The sequence below is a fragment of the Propithecus coquereli genome, unplaced genomic scaffold, assembly GCF_000956105.1.
Source record: "Propithecus coquereli isolate 6110/MARCELLA unplaced genomic scaffold, Pcoq_1.0 Scaffold294, whole genome shotgun sequence".
NCBI lineage: Eukaryota > Metazoa > Chordata > Mammalia > Primates > Indriidae > Propithecus > Propithecus coquereli.
In genome coordinates this window covers 2,860,463-2,882,977 of record NW_012148552.1, presented here as the reverse complement: position 1 = coordinate 2,882,977, position 22,515 = coordinate 2,860,463, and the positions used below count along the sequence as shown (strand labels likewise).

The window sequence follows — 22,515 nt, the reverse complement described above, 5'->3', positions numbered from 1 at the left end:
GAGAACCCCACTTTCACTCCCAGGAGGACACAGAGTCACAGGCTTTAGTTCTCACAGAGTCAACTGTGTCTTACTGTGGTACAGCTATTCTTTCAAATTAGGATAGAAAAAGGATGTGCCATTTTATTACGCAGTGATGTGCCAGGTTCCCCTTTATCCAGTACACGTAGGTGTGGAGTGATTTATGTCAACATGAGGATTACTATCGGGGATTAGCAAAGGCTGTTCTTTAGGCTTATTTAGATCCTGGCTGAAGAGGGATGACTATATTTAGGATGGCTTAACCACATCTGTAGATATTCCAGTCCTGGAATAATAGGCTCCTGAATCTTCGTGTAGAGACATGCTACACGCCTTTCCAGTTTACATCATGGATTCCCTCAGCTGAGCTGCTCTTCACAGTAGATGTTTTCTTATGACCCCACACACTCTGCTTTGTTAATAGTTTATAAATTGTATGTTACTAGTCTTTATGATCTGTGAACTAAAATAAAATCCTGCCCCCACCCCTTGCTGACTAAAGAGACCCCCTCTCAGCCAAGGGGACCCCAGAGAAACCTTAAAACTGACTTCCTGGCTGTGACGGGGTGTGAGGTTGGACACGCCTCCTGACACCCCTTCCTTGATCGGGGCTGGCAAGTTCTTCCTTAAGGACTACACAGAAAGCAGTCTCATGATCTGCTCCTCCCTTTTTGTGCTTTTGGCACCGCAGCTGGTAAGAGACCGCTAACCACGGAGTGGCTTTAACCAGTCCACAGAGCTTGTGCAGAGAGGGATTTCCTGTCACGTTTGCACCAGAGGGCCACTGTTTCCTGAACGTGGACCCCATAAAGGGGCATGAAGTTTGACTGTGCATGTGTGTGTTTCTCCTTTCATACATACTCATGGCTCCCCCGTAGCTTGTTAAATATGTCTATCTGCCCCCCTCCGCCGGCCCCCACGCCTGGCTAATCTTTCTATATTTTGTAGAGACGGGGTCTCACTCTTGCATGTTTTATGTGGGTAGTTTGGTGAAAAATGGTAAAAGCTTATTAGCAAATACCCGTGAGCGAGAGTAACTGACAAGTAGGCACCAGTAGAGTTACTGAACATCCCAGCAAAAATGCCAGAAGGAAAATTTTGGGAGATCAGAGAAATGGGATAGAAATGGTGCCCTTCACCTGGGAGGGCTCCAGGAAGGTGCCAAGAGGAGAGGGTGTGTTCTCCTTGTGAGTTTCTTGTGAGTACTAACTTCCCAGGTGTCTACTCTGCTTGGTTGCTTCTGGCCAGAAAGTCATATGTGTGTTCATGCATTGACAGTCTTTAATAAATATTTTCAGTCTAAGAGGTGTTTTTTTTTAATCCTTTGGACTTTATTTTTTTGAATAGGAAGAACACTAAGTTCAAAAATCACCTTTATAAAAAGATACACTTAGAGAAAGAGATATCACCCCTGTCTCTTCCACCCCACCCCTCCATTAGTTTTTACTTGTTGGAGTCAAATAAAATATAGAGATGAATCTCTAAACCGTTTTATTTGGGAGCAAGAATTGCAATTCAGGGCATACCTACAGACCAGGTGGTCTTCAGTATGTCTGAAGAACAGAGAGAAGTTTGGAAGTTTTATAATAAGGAGAAATGTTATATATTATTGTTTTGAAAGTAAGTTCATTGGCACTGGTAAAGTTTCGGGAGCCTGTAAGCTGTGATTGGCGAGTGACAGTGGTGACTGAAACTAGTCTTAGAGCAGGAGATCTCAGCAGCTGCTTGGAAGAACTGGCTTCAGGCTCCAGCAGGTGGTCCCAGCGGCCAGGCCTGCAGGAGGAATTCCATTCTGGGGCAAGCTTTCTCCCCCAGCCTCGCCACTCTGTTTAGTTGGATGTGACAAGAATGACCCAATTCTTATGATCAACTGTCACATACTATACCCTTCCTATGATTCTTTTTTGTTTAAATTTTTTATTGATACATAATAATTGTACATATTTATGGGGTACATGTAATGTTTTGATACATGAAACCTATGATTCTTTTTGTAAAAAGCAACCCAAATGTACAATTTTCCTTTTCCATAAAGGATAGCATACTCTTCATACCCTTTTGCATATTGCATTTTCACCTCCATGGTATCTTGGAAATCACCTCGTGGGCTCCCAGAGACCGTCTTCATTCTTGTTGGCTGCAAAATACTCCATTATGTGGGACATCGTCATTTATTAACCAGCCTTCTCTGGGCGTTTATGTCATTTCCAGGATTTTGCTATTAGAAATAATGCCATAATAAATAACCTTGGTCATGCGGCATTTTGTATTTGTGGAGGAAATCAGTCATTAAAGACAACTGCATTAGTAGTTTTCCAGATATTCCTAAATATCCTCCCAGCAATCATGCATGAGAGTGCTGGGGAGTTTATGTCACAGTGCATTGCTTTTCTATAACCTTGTGTAGTTTTAAAACACCTGCATACACAGATTCACACCCCCCCACACAGGTGGCTGCATGTTGGGGAGGTCGAGGCAGGGAAAGCATGCCTGCGCCAGGGTCCTGCACACCTCCCTGCGGTTCTCTTTCTGCCCTCTGTCATCTCAGGGCACCACAGTGGGGTCTCCGGGGTAACGTTGGTTAGTCTAGGAGAGACAGTGCTGAGGGTTGTTGATTCTGCCACCACAGAGAGACTTTGTGACCCTGAACACCCACCAGGGGCCTGCTCTTTAATCTGTAAAGTGGTAGTCCATATTCACACATCCCAGAGATAATGTGAATTCAAATGTGTGACACTATTTTGTTTAGGAAAAAAAATCCTTTCTAAAATGCAGTACATCAGGGCAATTTTTGTTGCTACCTTAAGAGTCAGGAGATGTGGTGCTGGAGCATCACACAAGCGGCTGCTTTGATTAGGCAATCCTTTAAGGGAAACCTCAACAGAGGCGATGTGGAGGCAGGAGCTTCTGTTATTTCCCTGCACTGTCCTGTGCACCTCGGCCCTGGCTCTCGGGCCTGCCGACCGTCACTGTGGGGCTGCCACAGGAGCCGACAGGCCGCGGGAGCAGAGGGTTTCGGGCTTGGGCTCTGCTTTCCCTGAGTTTTGGGCTGCTCGCAAGGGGGCAAGGGCTGGTTCTTGATTATGTGGAACCTGAGCGTCAGGTTCCAGGAATTTTGCTGGTGTCTGGCGGTGATGGACAATAAAGAAGACCTGCTTACGTGCCATGTGGAACACAAACTGGTTTCTCAGTTTATCACAGAAGACTCTAGTGAAATGAGTCGTAACTTGGGGCAGAGACCTGAAATTGCCATTCCATACCAAAATAAACTGATTTCTTCAGCTGTCTGAACTTCATTTCTGAAACTGAACAGGAGCCAACCTAGTCTAAATTAAATTCATTTTCCATTAATAAAACTGGGTCACTTCTGGCTGCGTGAGTATGCTCCTGAGTATGTTAAAGCACATTCCAAAAAATCCAGTGTTTCATGCTATTTTCACAACCCATCTGTTTCAGCCAGTGTAACACTGGCACTCACCTCTCCCTTGGCATGCTCTGCAGATTTGGGTATGTTTCTGACTTCCTTGCAGTTGTCAGGCAGACTGGCGGGAGGGCATCACTGTGCACCTGCCGGGCTGGGGGCAGGCAGTGGAGGGGAGCTGACCTTGTGGGCGGGGGCTTGGGCAGGACGGTTAGCCCCTGCGTTGCTCAAAGATGGCTTTGCTTTCATTGTGCCTTTGCTGGTGTTCCTGCTGCTGGTAGCTTTGCACTATAATGTTTTGAAGGTTTTATTTACATACAGGTCCAGTTAACTAGATCATGGAGGTAGGAAGTTGCGAATTTTTAAAAAAAACAATGGCATGAATGGGATAATTTTTGAAAAGCCTTGTTCAGATGGGCTTTTCTCCTTAGAGACCTCTCTGAGCAGTTGGTGACATTGGCTTGGTCTCATGGTTGTAGGGGGGTGGGATCACTAGGGTGGCACTGGGCCCTGCTCCAAGGCCTTGTGGGGCCTGGGTCCCACGCCTGGAATGTGGGAGTCACTCTTCCTTGGACAGCCCAGGGAGGCTCCCATCGTCTCTCCTTGTTCCTCCTCTTCTGTCTTCCTGCGTGAGAGAGGGAGGGCAGGAAGTGAATCCGGACTCACTGTCTGCCAGCTGTAGGTCTGAATATGGCTTCGATGTAGAAATGTTAAAACTATGGGAGTAAAAATTGGGGAAAATGGAAATCTTTGTAGTGAAACTTTAGTATTCTTTAGTAATCTGAAATACCATACCAGGTAAATTCTAAAAAATAGATTGTTTCTAATTTACCTTTTTAATGAAATGGTCACACACCATGTACTTAAAGATAATGAAAGACTAGAAGAATAATGGGAAAATGGATGTTTTCCTATGATTACTTCCCTTTTAAGAAATTTTAAAGAAATGAAAAGTCATGGGTGGGGGTCTCCCTCTAATTGTCTGCCCGAATCTCCCAGCTTTCTCTGTGTTTGAGCTGCGGCCTCTCCTCCCTCCCTGTTGCCTTTGGGAGATCTTCTTAACAGTGTACAGATAACTCACCACTGACGACACTTCTCTTGTTCTATTTCCAGTGCACAGAAGCAAAAAAACATTGCTGGTATTTTGAAGGACTCTATCCAACATATTACATGTAAGTAGTTGCACTTTTCTGTTGGTTTGACTCTGGGAATTACCTCTTTAATGGTCTTTACTGGTCTAGGTGCAGACTGTGGGCTGGGGAAGCCCGGGCGCAGCCCTCCCTCCACCCCAGGGAGCGTGGGCAGCCGCCCCGCTGACAGCATCCCACCTGCTCAGACCAGTTTCTCTGAGGACAGCTTGAAATACTGCGTGTCTCGTTCTGTGATGCAGACGGGCTCATATGTGATTGGCAAAAAGGGGCGGGATATCTGTGGAATGCAAAAGTTTCGTTGGTTTGTATAAATTTTCCTAGGCAAAGGGAGCAAGGAGAATAGGAGTACACTTATGACCTTGAGCAGGACAAGAAAAAGGCCTCGGCTGAGCTACTGTGACTGTGTATGTGTGAGTAAAATCACAATGACCGCCTGTCCCCGAGGCCCCCTCCCCAGAGAGGTGCCTGCACAGCCTCGCATGGCTCGTGGCAGGTTGCACTTCTTCGTGTGCCCACCTTAGCACCTGCCACTCTTGCTCTAATTAAAGCACTACTGTGTTTTCTCCCCTTCATGTACTTTTAATGTTTGCTGTGGTAACCTCTAGCTATGTGGAGCCACCTGCCGAGGTGGCCAGATTAACTCTCTGGATTATCAATTACTGGTTTTGATTGTGTTTGAAGTGCCATGGGTTTTGAGTAGAATGCTCCAACCAAATTTTCCCAAAAGCTCTATTATTTTTCAGTACTGAATTTTGTAAAACCTGAGACTTTTCCAGGAATGCACATATATTGTATTACAGCAGAAATACTGTATATTCTAGCACAAAGGCTAATTGGACAGGGTATTCATTCTTTTTACCTGTCCTTCTGGAGGACACCAGCGCAGGAGGCGGAAGTTTGCCTGCCTGCGAATGGGGACCACACACAGGGGAGTGAGCAGTGTCCTTGTTGTCGTTTCGTACCCACAAGCAGGAGTCCCGATGCCCTGCGAGGCAGGGTTCCTGGCAGAAAGCCTGTGCGGCTGCAGAAAGGCAGAAACCACTTGGAAAACAAGGCAGCCGCATAAGGACTTTGACTCTAATTACAGAGTTTGTCAGGTTGAAGCAAAGTGGTTATGGAATAAGAGGGAGATAAAATAATTTGATTCTTCTCAGTGTAATAAATTTTCATCAGGGAGCTTTATTTCCTTGATTCAGCTTCTTACACAAATGTGGAGCGACCACCTCCTCTTGCGTGTTCTTTGTGGAAAATATTGTTCCAGTTGTTTAGAACATCAGCTTTGTCAGAGGTTGGGAGCCAGAGGTCATTGCTGTTCTTGTATTTCCTTGTTTGTTTGTTCCTTCATGCATTCCACTTGTCTGCCACATGTTTCGAAAGTGTCTGCATTGAGCTAGAGATGGGGAATGCAGAGATAAGTGGCCCTTGTCGCTCAGGCCTGCTGGGTTGGTTTCCTCACACCCGTCTTCTTGAGGTCCCCGGGTACACTGTCCTAAAAAATGAAAGTCAAGTCACTCCGTTAGGATACTGAAGCTCAACAGGTAGCATGTGAGACAGATGACATTTATCAAGTCCTTAATACAGGCCAGGCATTGTCCTATGCCTCTCACATGAATTAACATCTTCTAATTTCATACTCCCTGAAAAACCCCGGCCACATCCACTAGCCTTCCTGCTTCTGCCTCTGCTCTTTCTGTTTCTCTCCTGTTCCCAGTTCATCCCCCAGATCCAGGTCTGTTAATGCTCATCTGAATCACTGCAGAAACTTTCCATCTCTTCTCCCATCCAGTTCTCACTTCTCTCTAAATTTTCATGACACTTTTCTGCTTAAAATCACCAGGAACAAATTCCAGCTTCTTAGCCACCTTTAAGCAGTAGGTTTCCAAGATACTTGCCCAGCTTTCTCTTTCTTTATCGCGAGTTTCATAAGGTCAACAATTCATAAACATTTGAATTCCCAGTGCCCGGGACAGTGCCTGGCATGCAGTGGCACGCCTGCATGTCGAGTGGTGCTTTTCCTTTCAGTTCCCACTGTGCAGTCTGTGTTGGCTGACGTACGGGACTTTTCCTCATTCCCCAGTTCTCCACCTGGCAGACTCCCCCTGCTGGTCGGAAACCTCCCATGACTCAGTCTCCCCATGAGGATTTGTTCCTCCTTCCCCATTCTGGCTCTGACACAGCACCCTGGACAGTGCTCACTGACAGCACTCGTGTGCTGTGTCACTGTCCCACGAGTGCATCTGGAAGGGGGTCATGGCCCATGGGCTTGTCTAACCCCAGTGCCGGTCACAGCGTGCACTCGACGTTTGTCTTCACGTTTGCAGCTTATTTTATTTTCAGCTGGCTCGCTCTGCCCTGTCTTTGTTTCCCACATCCTGGCACCCTTTCCTTGGGCACAGAGTTTTAAGTGTGTAGATTCCAGAGTCTAAAAGATCAGGGTTCAAGTATTTGCTCTATTACTTTATCTTTAATGAAGATGAAATTCACAGAACTGATTTAACCATTTTAAAGTGGACGATGTAGTAGGATAGAACAAACAGCAGTCCCCAAACTTTTTGGCACCAGGGACCCATTTCATGGAAGACAGTTTTTCCACAGATGAGGGTGGGGAGGATGTTTTCTGGATGATTCAAGAGCATTACGTTTATTGTGCAGTCAGACCTCTCTGCTAATGACAATCTGTATTTGCAGCCGCTCCCCAGCGCCAGCATCACCGCCTCAGCTCCACCTCAGACCATCAGGCATTAGATTCTCATAGGGAGCCGCAACCCAGATCCCTCGCACGCGCAGTTCACAGAAGGGTTCGCGCTCCTTTGAGGATCTAATGCCGCTGATCTGACAGGAGGCGGAGCTCAGGCGGTGACGCGAGCGTTGGGGAGCGGCTGTAAGTACAGATGAAACCTCACCTGCTCAGCTACCCACAGCTCACCTCTTGCTGTGAGTGACCGGTTCCTAACAGGTCACTGACCAGTACTGGTCCTCAGCCCAGGGGTTGGGGACTGCAGCACTGCCTCTATTTGGCACCAAACATGTCCATCCCTCTGCTCTGTTATGCACCATCTGTTTGCCCTTGTCAGTCAGCTGCTTCTCTAAAACATGAACACGGATTCTGATCATCCGGGTTTGTGGCGCAGGGCCCACCTCAGCATCGAAGTCCTGTATGAGTGTGCACATACCCACGGCTAACTCGCATCTCTGCCACGTACGCTCACGAGCTCAGTTCTACAGACTGGATGCTCTGCTTTCCTGAACATCCCGGGACGACAGACACAGGCAAGGTGCTCCCTGACACAACTGGGAGCCCAGTGTGGTACCAAGGAGGACAGTTAGGCAGCCAGCACACGGGGTGTCTGGTCCACACCCGGTGTGGTTGGGGTATTTAACGCTCACAAGCTCTTCTTCCTGCCGTCCATCAAGTTGGGGTAATGAAACATTGTTATCCAAGGGGAATGGGGAGAAATTGCTTAGCTGTATTCTATTTCAGCTAAGCTTGTCTCAAGGATGGATTTGCTGCAGGCCAGACAGTAGCCCCGGAAAGGTCATAGCCCACACTAGAAGTGCTTGGCCTGCAGAAGACACAGCTGCCCTGGGAGTTAGCCTCGAGGGGAATGTTACTGTTGATCCCTGAAGCCAACTGCATGGTTTCTGTCGAGCTGGCACAGACAGTGGTGCGGGAAGAGGAGACTCATATCCAACTGAAGTTCACCCTGCTGCTCAGGCCTGGCCAGATGAGGCATCCAGGCTGGTGGCCTGCTGTCTACACACTGCACCTGACCTGGCCTCTGGACACCTGGTTAGTGTGCAAGGTGTGAGTCTAGGGTGGGGACAGCTGCACTTCATTCTTTTAGTCTACAAGTATCTGTTGCGTGTCTGCCATGGGTCAGTTGTGGTATGCCGGGGTGTGCAGTACAGGAACGGTCCTTGTGCCTTGTCTGGCTGCCATAAAATAATGTGAGATTGCTGGGTTATTTCTGAAGCACCTTTGATATTACATTAAACAACCCGTAAGTTATAACAGATCTCATTTAAAAAGTACATTTCCTGTATATTCTACCTTTCATTTCTCCTGGGTAAAGGGCTTTATATAAGATTCTTCAAAATAGGTAATACCTTACAAATATGTTGACTCAAGGTGATGTCCTCATTTATTTTTCCCCTGTAGAAAATATATTTCAAATGCCATCTCTGTTTTGTGATTATAACTTACAATGTGGAATGCTTTGGGGAGAGAGCATCTAGATTGCAAACTTGTTTCACAGATTTTATTCTTATGTTTGAAAATCTAATTTCATTTAGTTTTACCAAAATCCCATATGGCACCCCTTCTTCTCATGGCTCTTTGCGTCCCTAAATTTCATTCCAGCATTCTGGTTATTAAGCTAATAGAGGCTGATTTTTTTAATGACACTTAGCTACCTACACATACAAAATTACTCCCACCTGTTCTGATTTCTTATGCTAAATGGTCTGTCTCTCTTTCTGCCCCTTCCCTGTTTCAAGGTTTTTCTTTTCATTTCTTTAACTTGTTATTTATGTTACCACTGTTGTGCTGGGAGACTGCATGTATGTGTGTACAAACAAGATATTCCTCCTGTTTTTCAAGAAAAAGACCTTTTGGGATGCGAACCGAAAAGCAACGCGTACTTCAAATCTCTCTCCTATTATTTTTCTTTCCCCTCAGCCTTCACTTCACTACCTTTCTTTGCTGTTGCAGGTTTCCTTTTCAAGAGCTCTTAATTAAAATGTGCATCTTTTGTGCTTTCGTTCAGGGCTTACTAGGTAATCTCCTCTTAGCAACAGTGTGGTTTAAAAATAGCATGTGGACATGTGGCCTCACCAAATCCAGTTCCTTTGCCTGCATTCTCTGCTTGAGTTCCCCTACTGAGGACTGCTCACTCAGCCCCTTTGTCTCCAGGCTGGAACACAGCATGAGCTCGGAGGCAGGAGATGAGAAGATAAGGGTAGGACCTTGCCAGGGAACACATCCCAGCTGCAGGGATCCCAAGGAGTGCCTTTTCCTCCCAGTCCAAAAAGTGCCGCACACAAAGGTAGCATTTGTCAGAGAAGAGGCTAGATGCAGTTTCACATCCTGGAGCTCACTTTGACGCCCAGGTAGCTGCCCGAGGTGCTGAGTCCTCCCCCACCATCAGGCAACAGGGAGCTCCGTGGCTGCTCTCACCACCAAGTGACTTGGTGGGGGACTTAGCCTGCAGTCTTTAGTGCTCTGTGTGACGTAGACGTGGTCATAGTACTTGCTGGGCTGGGTGCTGGGAGGCGAAAGTGCTGCCGTGCATGTGAGATACAGAGTAAGGACTCAATAACTGTTTGTAATGTCTGCACCGTCACTGATATTTGCAATTTCATGTGGCAGATTTTCACTCACTGAGGCTTGGGGAAGGCCAGTGGGTCTGTGGACAGAGGTGCCTGGGTGGGTGCTCTGACTGTACCTGGGGCCCACTGCCCCGGGGGTCGGGCCTGCCTCCCCGTGGGGCAGGCTTGTGGTCACTCTGGGAGGAGACCCTTCCCAGCCTGTGTCTAGTCTCTGCCTGAGGTCACCTGGGGCTCCTTCAGTGCCTGAGTGGACACTGCCACGGCCGCCCCAACCCCTTTGTGGGCAGGGGGAGACCTCTGAGATTAGGGGCAGTGTCCCTCTTGTTATCCTTTCCACTAGGATTTCCAGCCCGAGGGCCCCTCGGGGCCCAGGAGGCCCTTGTCCACCCATGGAAGGGCTTGGTGTCTGGAAGAACAGAGTGGAGGAGACTTGAGACAGAAGCAGGTGGAAGGTGGTCTGGTGTGTGCTCCCGTGCCAGTGTGGGGACAGGGACCCCAGGCACCTCCTCCAAAACTGACAGGTGGGAGAGTATCACACGGCGGGGGCAGTAGCACCACACGACCCAGCGGTGCCCCAACAGCTGCCAGGACCCACTGCTTCCCCGTGTCTGCCTTCACACGGGGCGGGCCAGGGGACGGCCCTGTGCCGCCCTGTGCCAAGGAAGGCCTGGGGGCTTGCACACAAAGCCAGGCATGTAGCGGCTGTGCAGGGCACTTGCTGAGCACGTAACGTGTGTGATCTCCTCCAGAGAGCACGTGACGATCATCCTTCTCTGTCCCTCTGTTTCAGCTGAGGGGGTGTGTACACTTTTCTTGCTCTTTATTGAAGTGAAATGCATCTGTGTCCCCCAGATAACCGAGGGTAGGTTGGAAGGGGTTGGGTCTTCCTGACTGGGCGCCAATGATTTAGAAGTGGGGATGACTTTGTGGCTCTCCGAAGCACTGCAGGCAGAAAAGATTTGGTCCCAGAGGTGGTTCTTGACTTACCTGTTCTCTTAGAATGCTGGGGAAACCTTAGGGCTGTTCCCACCTAGTTTCACAGACATAGGCACTGACACCAAGGATGCCAGCCGCTTCATGCTGTGTCTAGGGGCTGCAGAAGCTTTTTCCTGACTGGGTCACACCTCTGGCTGCCACGGGCTGGGGCAGAGCCGTAGGCACTGGGATTCTGGGTGTTCTGTTTGCCCCGTGTTTTAGGTTTTCATTCAGTTCTGAGTACTGTTGCTCGGAAGTTAACTCCACTGACACTCTAGGGAATGCTGCCGAGCTCGGAGGAGAGGATGGATGGGTGGCGTAGGGGGACGGCATTTGGGTCATACCTGTATGGGAGGAAGTCGGGACCCCTGAAGCAGGATCAGGGAGGACAGCACCAGGGCCGGCACTCCTCCAGACCAGCTCTCCAGGGAGGGGCGGGCCGGGCTGCCCCAGGGCTCACACCAGGCTCTCCCAGCGCCCCTCCTCCTGGCTGCCCGTCTCCACCAGACCACTCTCAGGCCAACTCCCTCGTCCCCCTCGGAGTGTGGAGCTTCCTTTAAAGTATTTACATTACCTGTGCTGTTGCCTCTCCCTGGGTTCGTTTCGCTGCCGTGAGCAGTTAATGCTGTGCATGGGGAAGTGCTGTTCACGGGTCAGATCGAGATCCGAGAAGCCAGCTTGGCAGAGCCAGCGCCTGCCTGGGCTGCTTTACCTGCCTGCTAGAGTTGGAGCTGCCAGGGTCAGCTCCTGGGTCCCTGGACACAAGGCCACCTCTGACCAGCAGGAGACGCGTTGGCAGACGCTGGGCCTGATGGGGTGTCCCCTCTGCGCAGAGGTCGGCTGGACTGGCCACAGCAGTGCTGGGGACTCGCAGGATGCGCCGTGAGGAGCGGGGTGAGGCGGGCCGCTTCCTTGGCGGTGCCTCGCTCCACACACTCCTCCCCAGACCTGTCCTTCTGTGGCCCAGCTGCTGAGCACAGCCCGTGGAGAGGGGCAGGGAGTCTGCCCAGGGACAGATTCGACCTCGGAATATCTCTTCTCCCTTGGTTCTTCTTGTTGGTTTATCAATGGAGTTTTCTGGTGTAAGTTGGAGACATTTTCTTCTCCACAACAGGGAGAAATATTTCACTGGTGATCTTCTGCTTAAGAGCCTTAGACCCCTATAATGTACTCTTTCTGTATATATTGTACCATGATTTTTTTCCATTAACTATATATATAGTGAGTATTCTACTAAATCAGTAGCAACCTCATTCTTTTTGATGGTGACAGAGTATTCCCTGGGAACGTTCCATAATTGATTTACAACATTCCCTTATAATTATTATCCATTCAAGTGGTGCCAGTTTTAGGGTTTTTTGTTTGTTTTTCACTATTGAAGTTTCATAGTTCCTTATCTGTAATTCTAAAATTTAAAGCTGTGTTCATAAACAAATTTTATTAAATTTCTTGATAGCAAGAACAGACTTGAACAGATATGAGGCTCTTTATAGTCTTTTTAAAATTCTGTTCGGTGTGATGTTTTGTGTGTTTCAGCGCAGATCCTGCTGGTAGTGCTGTGAAATTCATGGTATTACATGTCTTCTCTCTCCTGACTCCAAATGGTTCTGAGTCCCAGGAGTTTAGAAAGGATTGCGGTTTGCCCCAGGACTCAGCAAACATCTTCCTACACACTGTGTCTTCATGCACTAGAATTTATTTTTGTGATGGCATGAAATTGCAGAAATAGAATTGCTGAATCAAAGGTTATCTTATTTTACATTTTAATAAATATTGCCAGACTACCCTCTTTGGAGGTCTCATGGTACAGTTGGCCATCACTGGTGAGAGCACCTGTTTCAAGCCATCCTTGCTAGTGCTGTGGGCTGGTATTTTAATCTGAGTCCTTTGTGCTCTTTGAGTTCATGTTAATTACTGCACTCTTCCCACCTGTGGTGAATCTCCTTTCTGCTGCAACATCCCTCCTTTTTAAGGCAAAACAGTGACAAGGTACCAGGAACCATGGTAGGCACCTGGGCTACCCAAGGGGAATGAGACAGAATTGCTCTCAGATCACGTCTGGTGTGGAAGACGGATTCCTTCGGCAGTTAACAATACCATATGTGGTGAGAGCCGTGTAAACGGGGATCCCACCAAGGGAGGAGTGGGACGCATGGGGGAGGGCAAGGGTGGTGTAGGGAGAGACCTCCCAGGGCTGATCTTTGAAGAGGGAGGAGCAGGGTCAGCATGTGGGAAGAGTGCAGGTGAAGCATGGAGGTGCACTGGGGAACCAAGAGGCTGAAGGTAGGGCACCTGGCAGGTGGCAGGGGACGAGATGGAAGAAGGAGGGAGAAGCTTAGCGAGAAGGGTCTCAAGTGGCCGTCGGAGGAGCTGAGACTCCTGCACAAAGCCAGGCAATACCTGCTGGCCTTTCAGAAGGGCGTCTGGCCACCAGGTGGTGTGTGGAAGGCAGATGGAGACAGGAGGGGAGGAGGTCTTGGCTTCCTAAGGCCGAGACCCAGAGAGTCTGATCTCCCCATGGAAGTGGGGCTGAGGTGCAGGGCAGCAGTGCCAGGGGTGTTTCACAGAAGAGTTGCTGTGGGCATGAAGAGAGTCAGGTAACTCTGGTTTCTGGTTAGGAAGACAATGAGAGAGACTGTAAAGAGAGCAGGTTCAGGGAAAGAGTTAGAAGAGTGAGAGGATAATGTCAGTTGTGCACATTTGGAGTTTGGAACATCCGGGGAGTAGAGCCAGGGAATTCGCTTTTGAAGCTCAGGAGGGAGTCCAGAGATAAAATGCAGATTTAAGAGTTCTGAGCCTGTAAATAATAGCTAAACAACGGCTGTGGTCTGAATGTGTCCTCCAAAATTCATGTGTTGGAACCTGATGTCCAAAGTGCTAGTATTAAGAGGTAGGGTCTTTGGTGATGTGATTGATGGGGTTAGTCCCCTTATAAAAAACGCTGAAGGGAGCGCCCCTGCCCTCTTCTGCCATGTGAGGACTCAGCAACGAGGCGCCATGTGTAAAGCAGTGGGCCTCGCCAGATACCGAATCCGCTGGCACCTTCATCTTGGGCTTCCCGGGCTCCAAAACTGTAAGCAGTAAATTCCTGCCATTTATAAATTACCCAGTCTGTGGTATTTGTTCTAACAGCCTGCAGGGGCTGAGATACCAAGTCAAGTAAAAATAGAGCTGAGAGAGAAAGCTTGGCGTCAGCCTGGACGTGCGTTTCCAGATGGTTGGCACTAGACTCCATCTCATTTCCCGATCTCCTTGCCAAACCCGCACCATTCCTTTTGTATTTGTCATGCCTGTGTGATTTCAATGGTAGGAAATTTATTATTAGATTAAAATACTGTGAGACCCTAGGTGGACTTCTGTTTTTCATCTTCTGTATTCTGGCTAGGATTTATTTTTTTAATCTTACAGTTAACCAGAAACCAGAAGAATTGTTTTCCAGGATAGAGTTGAGTAGAACTGAATTTAAGTGATCAGCAATTTACTGAAAGGAGAAAAGAGGAAAAACCTCTGTCCTAGAAACGTAAGGGCAGAATTTCTGAACTCTGGAGGTAGCCAGGTTCGCAGTTGTTGGACAGCCCCAGTCCATCTTCGTCTCCTTACCTGCACTCGGGCACATCTGGGCTCTGGGTAGCAGCTACTTCAAAGTTAAAATGGCAAGGAAATGAGAGTTTCTACTGTATTTGCTCTGTTAGTTTTAGGGATTGTAATAAGCATTTATAATGTTTTCTCCCATAGTAGAACTAAAAGTACAATTTCCCTACGTAAATCCCATATGCTACCCAGAATACAACCAGTTTGAGTTTGCACAATTTAGAGGTGGTTTCCTGTAATAAACATGTCTCTGAAAGACAATTGATGGGGCAGCTGTTCTCCCGCCCACAGAGCCTTGGCTCGGGCCTCGCCAGTGCCACCGTGGTCCCCTCCTTAGAGCCAAGACATGTTTGACTTTGCCATGGGATGTATCTACCAAATCAGAGTTAAAGGATCATCAAAATGTGACCATTTGTCTCAGCAGACAGGCACATCTCTGCCCGCCAGGGAAGCCACCTCACACCAGGAAGGATGATTCTGACATCCAAATTGTCAGCTGAGGTTGACAGAAAAGAAAGAGCCATCAGCTCATCGTCAGGTCTGTGAAGTTTTTGACTCGATAAGAAGACAGATAAAAGGCCTAAAACCTTACGTTTGGAGAGAGAAAAGTTCTTTTAAAAAAAAAAAAAAAACTTTTCTCACAGGTATACAATATTAAAACCAATCAGAATGTGTCTGTTCCCTTGATTGTGGTGATGGTGACATGGGTGTTTGCATATGTCCAAACTCTTCAAATTTTATACATTAAATATGTGTAGCTCTTTGTAGTATATATCAATTGTACCACAATAAGGCCGTTAAAAAAAAAATCAGAAAAGCCAAAACAGCATTCCCAGCCCACCCCTACCTCAGTCCACACTCGTACTTTCTGGGTCCCTAGAAAGCAGAGATGGGCAAGAGGGCTCCAGCTTCAGGGCGTTGTTCCTCAGTGCTGGCTGTGTCTAGAATCACCTGCCAGTGACCTCCGGCCAGCAGGCAGCAGCACGCACGCAGCCACTGCTGAGAGCCACTGCTTTCCAGCCTGCTCAGCATGAGGTGCCCACGTGAAGCTGCCGGAGGTGGGGGTTCTGCCTGGCCACCTCCCTGCGTGAGCCTTGTCGGCACGTGCAGGGCCCTGCAAGGTGGGACTGACTGCTGCTGCGTTCAGAGGGAAAGGGCTTCCCACAGCAGGTCACAGTCCTAACAGCAAAGGGATGCGACCTCCCAGGCTATGCCATAATAAGGCTGGAAATAAATAACTATGTTAAATAATGTAATAAATAAATTGTTAGAGCCGGGCACGGTGACACACACCTGTAGTCCCAGCCACGTGGGAGGCTGAGATGGGAGGATCTCTTGAGCCCAGGAGCTTGAGGCTACAGTGAGGTGTGAACGTGCCACTGCACTTCAGCCTGGGCCACAGAGAGAGACTGATCTCTTAAAAAAACAAGAACAAAACAAGCTAGTTGTAGGAAGGCAGAATTAGTGGTGAGTAATAGATTTGTGCACGGTAGACTCTACGTTGGGAGAAAGAAGAGTGAGGCGTTGGTGTGCGTCAGAAAGGGAATAGTGCTGGAGAGAGTTAGTGGGAACACGTCCACATGGTCACAGGTGACTTGTTCAGGAAGGAAGAGACAGGCACCCCCAGGGCACCAGGATGCCCGGGAGGCAAGTGATCACCAGGCTGAGATCTCAGGATGTGTGAGAGATGGAAGGTGGGCTCCATTTGAAACTGATTTGGGTTTGCCCTGTTGGTTGGTCTTGCTTTCTGCAGTGGGACCATGAGACTCAGTGTCTGACTTGACAGTGTGCTTGGCTTCCATGGCTGTGTTGAATGGTGTCTCGGCTGATAACATGGAGAACTCCGGTCTAAATAAACAGGGCAGTTAGGTGGATTTGTCACTGTTGTAACAGCTGTCCCTGTGAAACTATGGTTAGTGAAATCACATGGGAGGGGGTCTCTAATGGAATTCACCATTGGCTCCACCATCAACATCTCATCGATTCGATGGAAGTAGGGAAGGTGTGCCAATGCGAGCATATTCACGAGTCATTGGGAGAAAAGGTCTTGATCCGTCTCTCTTTCCTTCCTCTTTTTAAATTAAGATGTAATTCACATGTCATAAAATTCACTCACCATTCTTTTTACGCAGGCGGTGAGGCCAATCTGCTTCTGAGTAGAGGACATCAGCTGTGGGTTGCACCATGTATAGGGTGCTCATCTCCTCTCCCCACACCTGGCCTCCCTTCGGTACACCCCTGGCCCCTCGCCCGTACTCCACAGAGCTGGACCAGGGCTCACATCATTGTGTGACCTTCTCTCTCCTCTTTGGTTTTCGTACTCAGCGGCCTGCTGGACCTTGGGCAGACCTCAGGGTTTGGATCCTGGCCTTGGGGCATGGAAACATTCTTCCCTGCCCGGGGCCCCAGTCTCACATCTCCCTGACGTGCTGTCAGGCTACTGGGAGCGGCCGTGCCGAGTCATAAGCACGGGGTCAGTGCAGAGAGGAGCAGGGTCGGCCGTCCAGGGCCCCAGCAGAGCCTGATTCAGGCTCTTCAGTGACAGAAAGCCCGAGGGACTAGTGAGTGTTTTGAGAGACAGGATGAGAACCCAGACACTCGCAACAGGAAAACGTAGTGGGCCAGGTTTCATAAGTTTAAATTTTCTTGTGGATGTTTAGGTCCTCAAGACCTACTGTCCCAGTACAGGGTGGGAACTTACTGAGAAAAGCTTGGAAGTTTCGTTGAGATTTAGCTGTGTTGTAACTGCTGGAAGGTTAGTATTGTCTGAGGCTGCAGTTGAGTGTGGAAATGTGGGTAAACTGGGATTCTTCCTGATGACAGAGACCGAGATTGTACCCAAACTGGACATAGCTTCCTGGAGGGGAGAGAGCTTGGGAAAACATGAGTCCCTTCAGACATTGAAGGACTGGCTTTGCAAATGGAGAATCAGACCGGTGGGGCCAGTCTTGCATTCTGCCCATTGTCACGGAAGGCATGAGGCCTGGGGCCCCTGCAGCAGGGAGTGGCAGCCTCCGTGGGCAGTCGGAAAGGAAGGCCAGTCACTGAGTGCTTGGGACTGGATTACTTGATAGGGGAAGGCACGAAGCTCTCCAGAGTCCTGCAGGGAGATTTACCAAGGGCGCCAGGTGCGCTAAGGTCAGGTCCTCCTCTTCCTGTCCCCAGAGTTTCACTTCCCCTTCAGAGTTTTCTACTGAACGCTTGTAGTAGTCTGTGTTGAGCTTTTCCAGAGATCCCAACATCTCATAGGTAGGTAAGTGGAGGCCTCTGGTAAATGTATTTCCAGATTCCAGATTCCAGGAAGCCACTTTAAACCATCTGCCACATGCTTAGCTCTATGGGAAAATGCAGATGATGATAAGAATAGTATAAAAAGCAGGTCCAGGGGCCCAGATGTCAAGATAAGTGTAGTATGATTGAGGGGACCAGACCAACTGCCACACCAGGAAACTTGGGATTGGCAGGAAAAAGCGTTGTAGCAGCCAAGTCCATAGAAGGAAGAAAATGGTCCTGAGATGTAATCCTGCAATGGGAGAAAGAATTGGCATATTCAATGGAATGGCATTGACAGGAATTCACTTAAAACTCTATGAAGGTTTTCTTTTATTAGCCATACCTTGTCATTTATTTAACAACAACAACAAAATTACAACCCCCATGAACTCTATCTCCAGACCTGTACCCTGAATACTCATGTTTTAGTTGCTCTGCCAGATGCGGAGAAGATTTTCTACAAATTCATTTAAGTATAATTAATTACCACTTAACACCTGTCTTAAGTGGTGCTTAAATTCAGGCTGCTGTAACAATACCAGAGCCTGGGTGGCTCAAACAAAGAATGTTTATTTCTCACAGTTCTGGAGGTTTGAAGTCCAAGATCAAGGTGCTCTCAGATCCAGTGTCTGGTGGTTTGCAGGCAGCTGTCTTCTTGTTCTGTCCTCACGGGGAGGGGAGCGGAGGGGAGGGGAGAGAGAAGCACGCTCTCTCATGCCTCTTAAAAAGCCCGAGTCCCATTCAGGAGGGCTCCACTCTTAGACCTAATCACCTCCTAATACCAGCCCACTGGGGATTAGCCTTTCAACATAAGAATCTGGGGTGGGGGACACAAACATTCAAGCCATAGCACCGCCACATGAAAAAGTTTACATAGCAACATTTGTCTGTTGTTTTTAAATAGAAAGATTTTGTAACTTTATTACCATTAGACATTCCCTGACCTAGTAGGTTATCCTTTCGTACTCTTGAGATTTTTGTGGTCTAAAGATTAAGAATAAATGTGTCCATTGGCCGTACCTACTTCCCTCCTGGGCAGTGCTAAGCATGACACGTGCTTACTTTGTAGGCTCTGAAAACTCCCAAAGGGACCATCCCATGATATTTACTGTGAATTGCTGCTATGACAGATTTCCAGCTCGTGGTCCGTATGCTTTCAGACATAAGCTTCCTTTTACATTATGCATCCTGAGGGCTGCATCACCCACTATTTACTGGGGGAGAGAGGCTAGACACCCTGTTGTTATCTCTGTGATATACTTAATTACACATTAGCACCTGCTCAGGGTGGACTGTCCCATTCTCTGACCTTATCAGACTCTACGTTGGATCCAGGGGCATAGCACGGGATGCTTGGCTGACAGGAAGCAATTCCAGGGCCCCCTTCTGCTGATTTATATGCTCCTTTCACTCTTTTGAAGGATCATGTGTATTTCAGAATCCCAGGCCTATAATTAGATGTGCAAAAAGTGGATTTACTTAAAAGCGATGTTTGTTCCTTTCTACTACAAGTCTGAGAATGTATACCTCTGGCACACACAGTGGAACAAGAAGGAAAATCCTGTTCTGTGGTTCCCACCCTCTTCTGCTTGGTCTTGCAGGTGTCCTTTGGAACCCAGCGCCACTTCCAGGCTCCGGGCACTAGGAGCATTAGACTAGATGTGTGTGGTGGCGGTGCAGTTCGTGTGCTAGACCGCTTGGCAACGTGTGCTGCTGTTGATGAAGCTCAGTGTTGCAGTGAACATTCTTTTTACAAGTGCAGCTCTTTGGAACGTCAGCACATACGTACTTAGGGCTCCAGTTTACCTGCAGCATTACTGGGAGAAAGCAGCAGAGAGAAAAGGGGTCACAGTGTCACCCATGCGTTATGTGTTCCTTCGAGTGGCTGGGGCTTGCCAGCATCCACACTGCGACCAGGCCAGAGCCACAGGCGAGCCGCAGGCGTGCTGAGGGTGCACAGGGCCCCCAGCCCAAGGCAGGAGCAGAAAGGGCACCCTGTGTTTGAAGAGAAGAAAGCAGATAATCAGTTGACAATGAGTATTTGCTGCTGGTTTTCCAGATTTGGATTCTGAAAAGGGAGCTAGAGAACTCAGATGTTGAATCTTGCCCACAAAGAGGAATTTGAACTAGAAATTTGTAATCCATTTTACTCCTAACATTCCAGGGTAGATATGTTCTCAGGCTAAGGTGTGCTCTGTGTGTGTAAATATATATATATATTTATAAATATAATCTTCGTTAATTCTGGACAGGGGACCCTAAAAGCCGGTAGATCCTTGTCTGCTTCTCCCAACAAGTGAAATAGGGTGCTGTGGGGCTTCGGTTTCGGCACAGCGAGTGCCGCCTCACGAGTGTGGTGCTGGAAGGGAAGCTTTTTATTAAATTCAGCTCTTGAAAGACGACTCAGTCACTAGCTTTATTACTGTACACCTGCTTTCCTCTCAGTGCCCCTTCAGCCCGGCTGTGCTCAGAGCAGGGGCAGCTCTTGTAATAGTCGGGGTGAAGGCCGAGAGATGCACAGGGAGCACCTGGTGCGCAGGGTGGTAGGGCAGTGGGAGGGCAGCGGCACTGGGCTCGGAAGGCTCCAGCCTGGCTCCTCCTAAGCCACAGGTGTCTGTCCTCTGTCCCCCGCGCCTCCTCAGCCACTTCCCTCACCTGCAGCAGAGGCGTTCGTGGCCAGGCGGGAGGCAGGGTGTCCCCTTTGAGAGGGTCTTCATGAGAGTTGTACCTTCTAGAGTTTGATCGTTGCAGGGCATCATATTGTAGAATTAGGAACAAAAATGGCAGTAGCCATGTCACCAAACTTGGTGTCACCAGGCAGAAGACATGAGCAGAAAGTGACCTCAGCCCAGCACTAGTGCCAGCCGGAAGTGACCTCACAGTCAGGGGACTTGAGCCTGAGGCCACCCAGACACCCCAGGAGGGTGAAAGAAGCTGATTCTGGACACAACGGAAACTTGGGCCTGTCTGCTTTTTGACTTGGGGTTTCCACAACGGTACGTTTGAAGAAATATGCTTTCCGTTGCAGCCTAGCACACATGTATCTCTGTGTGTGTGTGTGTGTGTGTGTGTGTGTGTGTGTGTGTGTGTGTGTGTGTGTGTGTTTGAGAGAGAGAGAGAAACCAAATAAGGTGGGATTTTTTTGCTCTCAGTTACATTATCTAATTTAATGAGTTATCAAGGAGGATTAAGAAAAGTGATAAGAAGTGCGGCAAACACAACAAAAGACAGAAGCATGGGAAGTTCCCCAGATGGTGCTGCTCCCGCTGCTGATGGCATGATCAGAGTGAAGGGGGAGGCCCGCAGGTGGGCAGCCCAGGGGTGCTAGGCAGCAGGGCAGAGATAGGCAGGATGACTGGCACGCATGCCCCACCTGGCACAGTGCCAGGAACTGAGCTTCTCCGAGAAGCAGCCTCTGCAAACTGACACAAGCTCGGCGCTGAGGCCTTGCGTGTCTGCCTTGCGCTGCGCAGATCTGCGAGGCACTGAAGTCCGTCCCCGGACCTCACTTATGTTGGTGCATTGCAGAGGATGAGCGCAGCGGAAGGGACACAGCCTGAGCATGTCTCTTGGCCTGACATTCTCCTGCCCCTTTATAAATCTGATCCCTAGGCATTACTTTTGGACAAGTGACCCCTGCTCGGCCGTCGGGGTGGGTGCCGGCAGTAAGCTGCCCTGGATCACACTGGCATTTTCACTGTGGTCTTCCACGTCATTCCCTGGAGAAAAGTGCAAGCAGGGGAGGTTCTCCAGCAGTGGTGCTGTGGGAAGACTATGTGGGCAAGGGACTTTTTGGGGTCTTTCCAGACATTCACAGCGAAGCTGCTGAGTTCAGTGACGTTGGCCCAGGCCTGTCCTCAGGTTTCAAGGGATGGCTTGGGAAGGGGGAGGCAGCCCACAGAGCTCTCTGGCCAGCCCTTGAGGCTGGCTTCATGGAGAAGGGTCGGGCTGAAGGGACAGTGGGATAGGACTCCTCCTTCACCCCGCCGCCAGGAGTGGGCTGGCAAGCACATGTTCAGGTCGCATCACGGGCATTGAAATGTGGCACTGCTGGGGCTGCTGCCGGACAGCGGGGACGCCAGCGCCATCCCGCCATGACTAGGTCTCTGCAGACCCCGCCTGGCCATGTGTCCTGGGGCGCAGTCCCCCTCCTCTCAGGTAAGGTCTCTTATCTCCTGATGACCAGAGTTGTTATACGTGATGCCCTCTGATGTTCTTTTCAGTTGATTTTCACCTTTATAAAATGCCGCCAAATAACTTGATTTCACCATCTACCAGTGGGGTGGCAACAGCTGGGATACACTGTTCTGGTGAATAACGCTGTGGGAACGTCAGCGATTCCCTACAAGTCCACACCATGCGTTACATACGCGACAGCTCACCGGTAATGGTTGTCTTTCGTGATTAAGTTATGTGCTAACTGTGGAGAGTTATTAACATAGAATGACACAGCTTCTCTGGGCATCTTTCCGGTCAGTATGAAGTCGCACTGTTGGAGAGACCTTGCCGACAGTCGCTGCATCCCTGATTCCCATCTGTGGGCTCCGTCGCGGGGACGTCCGCCACTGGCCCGGGAACCGCGGTGCTTTCTTCACAGCCTCTCTGTTACCACGGTCTTCTGTACACACACAACCCCTACTCACCTACACACACACACAACCCCCTAATCACCTGCACACACACACAACCCCCTACTCACCCACACACACACAACCCCCTAATCACCTGCACACACACAACCCCCTACTCACCTAC

General features: G+C 49.0%; 1 protein-coding gene across 1 annotated transcript in view; it reads left to right on the top strand.

The window, feature by feature from the left end:
- Positions 1–22,515, top strand: part of VOPP1 (vesicular, overexpressed in cancer, prosurvival protein 1) — a 93,129-nt gene that overhangs the window by 42,230 nt on the left and 28,384 nt on the right. The window contains exon 2 of the mRNA XM_012648798.1: positions 4,556–4,614. Within this exon, the coding sequence (XP_012504252.1) occupies positions 4,556–4,614 (59 nt within the window). The remainder of the gene's footprint in view (positions 1–4,555; positions 4,615–22,515) is intronic.